Source organism: Toxotes jaculatrix, chromosome 21 (genome assembly GCF_017976425.1).
Source record: "Toxotes jaculatrix isolate fToxJac2 chromosome 21, fToxJac2.pri, whole genome shotgun sequence".
Classification (NCBI taxonomy): Eukaryota; Metazoa; Chordata; class Actinopteri; family Toxotidae; genus Toxotes; species Toxotes jaculatrix.
This window is the reverse complement of record NC_054414.1, coordinates 12,057,600-12,067,837: the sequence shown is the minus strand read 5'-3', so window position 1 is coordinate 12,067,837 and position 10,238 is coordinate 12,057,600. Positions and strand designations below refer to the sequence as shown.

General features: G+C 41.6%; 1 protein-coding gene across 1 annotated transcript; it reads left to right on the top strand.

The window, feature by feature from the left end:
- Nucleotides 1-540: 540 nt before the first annotated feature.
- tdrd1 (tudor domain containing 1) lies at nucleotides 541-10,022 on the top strand. The gene is made up of 26 exons (XM_041066836.1): nucleotides 541-551; nucleotides 909-1,076; nucleotides 1,290-1,327; nucleotides 1,422-1,482; nucleotides 1,896-2,010; nucleotides 2,169-2,235; nucleotides 2,336-2,416; nucleotides 2,520-2,699; nucleotides 2,810-2,953; nucleotides 3,181-3,346; nucleotides 3,456-3,539; nucleotides 3,781-3,957; nucleotides 4,049-4,156; nucleotides 4,572-4,742; nucleotides 5,249-5,509; nucleotides 5,638-5,769; nucleotides 6,027-6,134; nucleotides 6,412-6,579; nucleotides 6,746-7,108; nucleotides 7,187-7,303; nucleotides 7,405-7,533; nucleotides 8,477-8,644; nucleotides 8,775-9,191; nucleotides 9,478-9,543; nucleotides 9,646-9,689; nucleotides 9,887-10,022. Exons 2-26 carry the CDS (start codon nucleotides 917-919, stop codon nucleotides 9,956-9,958), a joined length of 3,597 nt encoding a protein of 1,198 aa, XP_040922770.1. The 5' UTR covers nucleotides 541-551; nucleotides 909-916; the 3' UTR covers nucleotides 9,959-10,022.
- The last annotated feature ends 216 nt before the right edge of the window (nucleotides 10,023-10,238 follow it).

The window sequence follows — 10,238 nt, the reverse complement described above, 5'->3', positions numbered from 1 at the left end:
CCACTCAATAAATTATGTTTTTTTTTTTATAACATAATTGTACTGGCAGACAGATAACATGCATGGAGATTGTAATATAATAATGCGAAGTATCTAATGTAAGAAAGTAGGCATGGAAATAATTAATAATTAATAATAATGTTAACTAATTAGTTTCCTCCTTCCCAACTTCTACATTTGGCTTTTGTATTTGTCATGGGAAGTAAGGATGTCAGTGTGAATTTTGCACAGACCAAAACAGTAAGCTAGCATTAAAAGCACTTGGTGGAAAGGTTACAAACACAAGCCCATACAATATTTTTAAGACACAAATTCCCCCACAGCTCTTGAAGATGAGTATGGCTTTATTTCCTTCCTTACCTCCACTTCAGTTCATTGCTTGCCGTTTTCTATGCCCTTAATCATTTCAATAGACAAAAACATTTTCATACATTCCTTTATTACTGAAAACCTCTCAGACAGAAGTACTTGAGTACTTCTGTGCCTGTCTGCAGTTGAGGCCAGTGCGCATGTGCAACAGTTTTATCTCTTCAACGAACACGTGCTCTCAGGTAAAATGTAGACTGCGCAACATTAAACCACAACATATACATTTTATTCGTTTGGGTTTTTATATGTGTATATTTTTTAATATTAATTTGTATATACATACATATATATGCGTTGTAATATAACATTGCTTGTTGTTGGCTACTTACTTGTCGTCGTTGGTACTGGCCCGCTAGCTCTTAACGGGCTAGCTAGGGAGCTAGCTATCCCGTACATAACGCGTACATAACGTTATCTGGCTGTTTGACCTTTGTTGAGTCTAGAGTGCTGTATTTTTTAAGCTAAAACGAAACTTTTGTGAAGTCCTCATCCTTAAGTCATATCTAAATACACTGAATTTGTGTTTATGATATTGACAGCTGTCGCCATGAACCGCTCATTTTCTCCAAACCTGACTCGACCTAACCTTCCCTTGAGGAAACCATCATCGAGCCCCGTGGCTGTATCCACCGCGTCTCCTCCTCTGAAACAGTTCGCCGGGCTCGGTGCAACACTTATCCTCTCCGCGTCTGGCGACACTGGAGAGGGTAAATCAGTCCAGTCCTCATCAGAGAAAACTGACAGCAACAGTTATCGGACACACAACCTGCCTTACATACCTGTTGTTTGTCTCATTTGGAGAATTGTATACTCTTACAAGACAGCAATAAAATATGAGTCTGTGAACTTGGTAATATTATGGATTGAATAATAGCTGGATATTAAATTTCAACAGATTAATTTTTCTTTTCTGTTTCCAGGTCCTGCCAATTCAGTAGTCAACAGGGATAAATCTGCAGTAGGTGTCAAAATTGCAGGTCTTCATCGTAAATCAGTGTGGCCTGTTAAAACTGAAAGTTCTGCCTCAGTGCCATTTTCTTTTGCCTTCACAGGTGCAAGGATCCATGCCATCAGCACTGACTGTATACTTTTGCAATTACTGTGGTCATCAAGGTAATATTACAATTTAAGGGGGTATGTTAAAGTCCCACAGCCATGAACCAAGGAGTTTCAATTTTAAGTTTTTATTTCCAACCTAAGGGCCGTCCCCACGTGAATTCGCTGATTAAAAGACAGTGTTCAGTGCTGGTGTTTGTGTATCTGGGGATGTTCTGCAGATTATCAATGAGAATGAAGGTGGTGGCAGAGATGTTTTTGTCTTTTTTTCACTTCATCAGTATTTGTGTTCTACATTTAGGAAAAGTGACTTTATAGAACTTTGCTAAGTCTTGCAGTGTGTATTTTTTAAATTGATTTTACCCATATTGTGACACCATGATGCGTGGCATGCAAACATTTCATCACTGTTGTTTTTGTGTTTGTGTCGACATTTTAGTGAAGTCTGATTTACTGGTGTTCAACAACAGGGAATTTTCGGTGCAAGCGCTGCAAGAAGACACCTTACTGCTCTGTGGTGTGCCAGAAAGAAGACTGGAGAGCACACAGACACGTGTGCAAGGCCATTGATCCAGAACCTGCAAAGTAAGCTGGTCCAACGCTGAGCACCACTTACCATCAGCCGTTACCATTTTTCTAATACCAAAACAACCAGTGAGGTTGTACAGGTTCACTAGCAATAAGATTAATCAATAAATAATGTCCTATAAGTAATGCAGGCGCTTGTTTCTCTTAATCTAAAGAGAGAAACCAAAGGAAACCACAGTTTCGCATGTGACAGGAGACGGATTTGGCCTACTGGAGTTAAAGGTAATTGCAGTGCTTCGATGATTTAGCAATGAAAGTAACGTTTTCAAGCTCTGCTTCTGTCTGGTTTGAAATAGATCTTTGTCTTTGTTTTAACCTGAAGCATGCTGATACATCCAGCCAACAGAGGATCTATTTGAAAAACTTGCATACAAGCAAAGTCATTACAGGAACAGACATCCAGGTACAGCAAACCCAGTTTGTTTTAACTGTAAAGACTGATCAGGTTAATGTTATTAATCATCAAAATGCAATATTTGTTTGTTGCAATTGTTTGTGGTTTTTAGGCATCAGTTGTAGAATTCTACAGCCCTGGCAGGTTTTACCTCCTTGCCCAAAGGCCAGAGCTGCTGGAAGCTTTGCAGGTCATCAGCACAGAGCTTCAGAAAACTTACAGCTGCTCCTCAGTAACAACATACATGCCCTGTGTTGGAGAGGTTTGCAGCGTGCAGTTCTCCTGTGATCTGGTGAGCAGAGGCCTTCTCAAGCATTTTTAACAAGAGTCACAAGATTTGGTACGCACATTAGCTCAGTCCTTGACTGTGTGGCTTGTGTTTGGCTCTATTTTTCTGTGTAGAAATGGTACAGAGGCCTGGTCCAGACTTTGGATGCTGACCAGAAGATGGCTAATATCCTTTACATTGACTTTGGCAACGAAGAAGATGTCCCTTTGGATAGGATTAGACCCCTCACTGCTGATATCCAGCCATTTTGTCCATGTGTAAGTGCATATTCACACCACTTAAATTACTTTTTTGTTTTTTGTTTAGTGTCCCACTCTGGCAGTGATGGGGGTCAAAATTTGTTTTTATGAATATTAATTATGCACAGACAACCGGCAAGGACATAGCTTTCCCTAACACACAGTTTCTCACTACATAATATTTGCCATGACAGTTTGTAGTGTCTTACAGCTGGCATGATGACACTTGCATCTGTTATGTCCAGGCAATGGAGTGCCGTATCGCTGGGGTGGTGCCAGTGACTGGCAACTGGTCAGGCGAGTGCTGTTTTGCAGTGAGACAGCTGCTGGGTGGCAAGACTGTGACTGTTCAGCTGGTGGAAACTCTAGAGAATGGTCGCATCCATGCCGTGGATATCCTGCTTTCCATGGGTAGGTTATATAGAGTTGGAAAGGTTGAAAAACGTCACCTATTTATGATAATGATAATTTCTTACAAGTCTAAATTCAAAATCGATAACCGTTTCCCTGTTTCTTTTAGGAAAGCTATTGAGCACATTCCTCCTTGAGCATGGCTATGCAGCAAAGGAAACACTCAATGTAACACCAACTCAACAGGATATAAGTACGCTAGCTTTATATTGACCATACCATCTCAAATCAGTTACAGATCAGGGCTGTAAGATAAAGAGCAAAACTGGGGAGAGTCAATAGATATACCCACACCTTTTAGGGATGGGTCATGACTTTGCACTTTCAAAGTTCTATTTAGTGTCAAATGTGAAGGTAAACATCTTCACCGTTGATAATTAGCACTGTAGTCATTCTTGTGAGAAGATTTTCAGTATTTACATGGTCGTCTTCAGATGCCATGATGAGTGCATCCTTGGAAAACTTCAGGCGTCACTCAAATGGGAAGGATGACAACACCTGGGCTCAGCCTCCGGATCCTCTGACACAGGCACTGGGTGATTCCTTCTCCGTTGTGGTCACCCGCATCCAATCACCCAATGAATTTATCGTACAGAAGGTGGAAAACGCAGGTAATTTTTTTTTTTTTTTTTTTTTGGTGCACTCAACTGAAGCCTCTGGACCTTGACCTGTATCTTGAACCTGAGAGCTTTTGGTTTACAGGAGTGATTCACGAGCTACAGTTGAAACTGAGGGAACACTGCTGTCAAGTCCCAGCCCCCCACACCTTCAGACCAGCACCTGGCACTGTTTGCTGTGCCCAGTTCTCAGGTACAACACATATGTACATATTGAGAATATATCAGCCCTGAACACACTGGATTGGATAAGACGTCTACTGAAGAAGCTCTTTGTGTCAGGATAGGAGCTAAACAAGTTCAGTCAGGACACACAGAATTTTGAACTGTTGATATTTCAACCAGATTTCACTTGGACAAAGATTTGTTTGCTAAATGATCACTGTATTCCTTTAATTAACTTGTTTTTATAATTTCAAAATGCTTTGAGCCTGAGAGGTGTTCAGCTGACCAATTCCCATATGAAATATTTTGTTTTCTCTGATTTTAAAACATTTCTACATTCGCTTCTTAAAACATGGTGTCATATATTGTAATATCAAAAAATAGTTGCTAGAGGCAGACCTGCTTTGAGAACTGACACACTGACTTCTGTGTGTTTCTTCCAGAGGACAAGCAGTGGTACCGTGCCAAAGTCTTGGCTTATCCATCAGAGGAACGTGTCTGTGTTGGCTACCTTGATTATGGCAACTCCGAGGAGGTGGATTTAGGTCACCTACGTCCTATAAGTGCTTCATTATTGGCCCTGCCCATGCAGGCAATGCCCTGTGGTCTAGCAGGTAGTTTCTTCACTGTGCAGCACATTTGAAATGTTGGAAACTTACCAAACTGTGCCTGCAGATTTTTTAATTTTTTCTCCCTTCCCTTCTGTAATCTGTAGTGTCAATCCAGTTTTTAAAAGAAATATGCTGATGTAACTAAATGTTTAAATTGGTCAATATTCAATGTTACCATGTAGTTGCCCTGCTATTTGACTGCAAGCAACTCTGTTTCCTGAGTTCCTGAGACAGTTGAAAACATCTTGACCTATACTTTGACATCCCCCTTTTCAGAGTAGAACTATCCTTAATGCCCCAGACATTGGTCAGATTTTTGAAAAGCAATATATTTTAATAAATTCTACAGTAACTGGCTTTGTGAACTGCTAAGAGACATTGGTATAAGCCCTGTCTGGTAAATTGAAATGTCATATTAAAACATAAACATATAATACTTTCTGAAAGCCACTGTCTCTCACACCCACTCGAACATCAGTCTGTTCCTTTCCAATCTGGGTCCTTTCCAGGGGTGCAGCCTGTTGACGACAGGTGGTCAGAGGACTGCCTGTTGGCCCTGCAGCGAAGAGTGTCGAACAGGATTCTGCGCGTTGAGATTCAGGGAGCTCACGAGGGCAAGGCTTTGGTGGCCATGATTGATGATGCCAGCGACCCTCAGGCCAACATAGCCGAGCTGCTTATCTCTGCTGGTTATGCTGCACCTGCTCCTGTTACAACCAGCAGCGAACAGCAGGTTGACCGGACGACAATTGCAGCTGCTGATCCACATGGTGAGAAGTGTCTGAAGTCACAAAATTTACATCTTGAGGATTTTTTAGCTTTATTAAAAAGCACAGAATGTAATTGGGCCTGTGTATGATGCTTTTTATTTTTGTTTGTTTTGAAATGTGCTCTTCAGTGCCAACCCCAGCCTCTGAGCCTGTGGTGTGGTCTTTTACTGAGATTCCCTGTGATGGCCAGACAGTGGCACTGCTAGCCAGTGTCGTGGAGAACCCCGGAGAGTTTTACTGCCACATTGACAATCCCACAGGTATTGTTGTTTCCTCAGCCTACAGAACCACCATTAGTGGTTTTTGACAATGACTTTTTCAAGCTCAGTACTGGGTGATACAAGTGCAGTATTCAGGTACTTGTTTCAGCAACATTGCTGTCTGTTTCTTTTTAATCTTACTATTACATTTTAGAAGCTGTTAATCTAGTTTAATTTAATTGGAATTTAACTTTCTTGATGCTTTGATGTGACCTTTTCTCGTGCCACTTGAACAGCTTATTTCATGTGTTTGTCAGAACTTCAGCGGCTAATAGAGCTTGTGGCAGAGCTGAAGAAGCATTGTGAGGCAGATAACTCACCTTTTGAGCCCAAAGTGGGAGAGCCCTGTTGTGCCATGTTTCCCGGTGAGACTGTCTACTGTGTGATAAACTCTGTCAGCATGCGTGATTCATTGGTATATGTTAGTGAATTAATTATATTTTTATGAAAAGTTGTAAAAAAGTACAATTCCTAAAAGATTAAATGTATCAAGTATTTAATCTGGTATGTTTACACATTAAATTACACATTATTTGTTTGGACCAGATGATGTTCAGAATAATCTTTTTTTGTCTTCTCCTATGGTTTTTATGTTTTGGGGACTCTTGGTATAGTGGGTATATTGTGCTTTTTTCTCCCCAGGTAATGGAGGGTGGTATCGGGCTATGGTGAAGGAGCTGTCGGAGAACCAAGTGTCTGTAATCTTTGTGGACTACGGTTACAGCATGAAAGTAGAAAAACACCATCTTAGATCCATCAAACCCCGATTCCTGACTCTGCCCTTCCAGGCAATTCGCTGCTGGCTCGCAGGTTGGGTGAGATTAAAGTAATTCTTTTCTTATTTAGCAGCCAAAAAATGTCTCATACAATTCTCATGTGAGATTAATATATGACTTTAAATTTTTTATTTTTGGCATATTCAGCCAAGTGATGATTGTTGTCACTCTGAGAGGAGTTCTTCTATGTTTGGCTTTAGGTGTGGAGCCCCTGGGTTCAGAGTGGGGCAGTGAAGCCCTGCTGTGGTTCCAGACAACGGTGGTTTGCAAGCAGCTCTCTGCGCGTGTCCTTTCTGTAACTAAGCAGGGCTATGGTGTGGAGCTGGAGAGCAGAGGGCAGAATGTGGCAGCTGCCCTAGTTTCCAAGCACCTAGCCAAGGTTTCTGGAGAGATTCCCAAAGAGACCCATGATACCACAGGCTCCGGAGCCAAATACCTAGAGCGTGCAAAGGAAAATGAGCACAGCCAAATACATGCACTGGCCTTCAACCAGACAGGAGCCAGTTCCAAAGAGAAGCCAACTGAAGCGTGGACTGCAGTGTCGTCAGAAGATCAGCAAGAGTGTCAGTGTCCTCAAGATGAAATGCGTTGGTTCATGATTTTAGCATCCTGTTTGAAATTATGTAATCTTTTTTTTTCAGTCTCATCTTTCCCGGTGGACTGGAAAACAGTGGAGCTGCCTCTCGGCGAGACCTTTAAACCTTACATTGCAGCTGTTACTAGTCCGTCCCTCTTTTACCTGCTTGGTCCCAGCCTGGGTCAGAACACTCACTTACATCAGTATCTGTCAAAAGAAGAGGCACACATTGTGAAAATTTGATACTTCCCCCTGTGGTAATTACTGTGTGTTTTTGTGCAGTAGACAAACAGAAGCTTCAGGAGTTGATGAAGGAGGTGGCTGCCTACTGCAGCAAAAACCAGGCCTCTTTTTCCTCCACTGTCCTGAGCAGACCAGCTCCTGGGGCTGCCTGTTGTGCCCAGTTCTCTGGTGAGGAACACTCATATCACTCATCTGCACCTGTAAAACTATCACAGCTGTTAGAGAAACAGGTAGTGAACATAGCCAGTTACAAGAACGCAGTAACAATAGGTGGAAAGCTTTCCACACTCCTGGAGACATGAATTGAGTGAGTGAGCCTAGTTCAGTGTTTTATTTTTTAAATGATTGCCCTTACAGCTTAACGCCACTAGGTGTCAGACAGGTAAATTACAAGTAAATGACTGAGAGAAAGTTTCATCCTAATATGATCTTAAGCAATGTTTTTATTAGAGAAAAAGCAGGGGGTAATAAATACAACTTAGAATCTAGCCATGCACAATATTAGTGTTGAAACATCATACTGAGAAATCTAGACTCCAATGTGGATCCTCCATCATCCAGCTTTTATGTTTGCTCCCCAACTATTCTTGAGACCCCACCTGCAGTTGTTACCCCTGCAGACCTAAGCTGGTAATTTGGTGTCTGCTGGGAGATATAATTACACAGCGTGTGCTCAGTCGAGCATAGGAGCGGCTCTCCTTTAAACACAGCATACAAGTAGGAGACTATACCTTGGCATACATTCCACAGCTCAGCTAACAACAGGGTCCGATTTAATGGAGTTTTCAGTGCTGTCTGTAGATTCTTAGCTGGTGAGCAGTTTTTAAGGGCAGCCGTGGAGGTAGAATCATCTGAATCATCTACTTAAGGATGCGTTTACAAATGTTTTTTGGATGTTTGTCCTAATTATCAGTAAATATTGATTGACAACTTTCTGAACTGCCATACAGTTTGTGCATGTTATTTCCCTCTGACAGTTTCTTACACTCCCATTTATATTAAACATATTGCAGCAAAAATGGAGGTGGTCTCAGGAGGTTGTGACTTGGTAAACCAATATATTAAATCTAAGCTTCAAGTTAAACTTTTTTTTTTTTTTTTTTTTTCCCAGATGACAATAACTGGTACCGTGCAGTGGTCCTGGAAGTTGGTGAGAATGAGATGAGCGTAATCTATGCAGATTACGGAAACACTGAAAAGGTGCCGTTCTCACAAATCTTGCCCATCCCCATGAACCTGCTGCAGCTTCCCTTTCAGATCACCCGCTGCACCCTCACTGGTACGGCAATATGGCTGTTATTCCTTCTTTGAGAAATTAATTTCAAATTGGACCACAAGTGCTCTTTAACTGCTCCAGGCTGTGCCATTTTACTCCCTCATACACCCCTCTGCTCCTTCTCCATTCCTAGGTAAAGAGCACTTTCCTGCAGAATGGCCAAAGGAAGTGCAGCAAATGTTTCAAACCATCCTTTTAAACGGTGTCATAGCAACCGTCCAGTCCTTTGATGGCTCTTCTAATGTGCTCTCACTCACTCTGCCCCCTGAGAGGGGTGGGAGTCAGCTGACTGCCATGATAGTGGATGCACTACAGGTCCAGGCCAAGAGCAGTCCTTTCCCACCCAGCACCCGGAGGCCTGACCAAACTGACAGCAGCACACCCACTGCCAGCACTAAAGCTTTGTCTTACTGCCCTGAGCCCAAGTCGATGCCTGAAACCCGAACAGGGCTGCGACATACAACAGCCACCCCAGTCCCCACCATAACTCCAGAGCTAACACCCCAGACTACCAAACAGAATAAAAACACTTGTGCAGAGTCAGTCAGGGGTTAGTGAAGTCACAATTTCACTGTTTTTTTTTTTTTTTTTAATTCAGTTGCTAATTTTTATATTTAAATTAAACTATCTGAGCAAACCAGGTATATTTTGATATATGTATGGTATGCATCATTGCTTAATTAGGTCCAAATCATTGGAAAAAGGAATGTGTAATGATTATTTTCATGTGTTTTAATATCTAATCAGTAAAGGTAAAAAAAATAAGGATGACTTATGAGGTGTATAGTGCAGTAAGTGCTGAAATCAAGTAGCAGCTGTTACATTTTGTTTTTCAGAAGATCCAGTGGAGAAGATTATTGAGCAAATGGAGCCACCATGCAAAATTAACTCAGAAACCAATGGTATGTATGCTTTAAAACAAGAGCATGATCTGTGACTGCACAGTGCAAAATGTTTTTAAATCTTTGGTGGAGAGTTCACTGGGTTTTCTGTTTGAACCCCAGATCTGGAGACCTCTGGCTGCTGCTGTCTGAGCCTGAAGACTAAGGTCAGAACTGGTTTCACCTGGAAGCTGGAAAGCATCTTGTGTTACTTTGTGTTATTTTATTTTGATAGGACATAGTTTTTTGCATGTACACATGAGCATTAACAGCCATGTCCTACATGCATTCTTATGCCATTTCTGCTAAGAAATTCAGAAGTGCAAATGGACAACAGCCATAATTGTTTTTGTCTCTTTCGCAGATTGATCAACTGGAACAGCTGATGCAGCTGCAGCTTTCTCTCATCAAGCAGTTAGCTGGACAGACAAAATAAGATTAACCACATGCATAACTTTATAGTCCTGTTCACCAGCTTGTTGAAATCAAGGTTGTGTTTTTAGTTGTTCAGAAGTTACCCTCCGGCTCTTACTTTTAATTTTGTGTCTGTAACACGGACCGTTCACTCCGGCCTGGTTGTTTATGTTTTTAACCTGCAGTTAAATCACGGTTACCCTTTTTTTTTTAGGTTTTAGTATTTTTGGAGATTTTCTGAAACCTCATACTTGAGAGTTGGCAGAAGATGTGCAACCTCAATTATCCAAGTGTGTACCTGT

Coding starts and splice junctions, on each gene's coding strand:
- tdrd1 (XM_041066836.1), top strand. CDS start 917: ATGAACCGCTCATTTTCTCCAAACCTGACTCGACCTAACCTTCCCTTG. Junction 2,417..2,519: donor TTACAGGAACAGACATCCAG/GTACAGCAAACC, acceptor TGTGGTTTTTAG/GCATCAGTTGTAGAATTCTA. Junction 8,645..8,774: donor CACCCGCTGCACCCTCACTG/GTACGGCAATAT, acceptor CTCCATTCCTAG/GTAAAGAGCACTTTCCTGCA.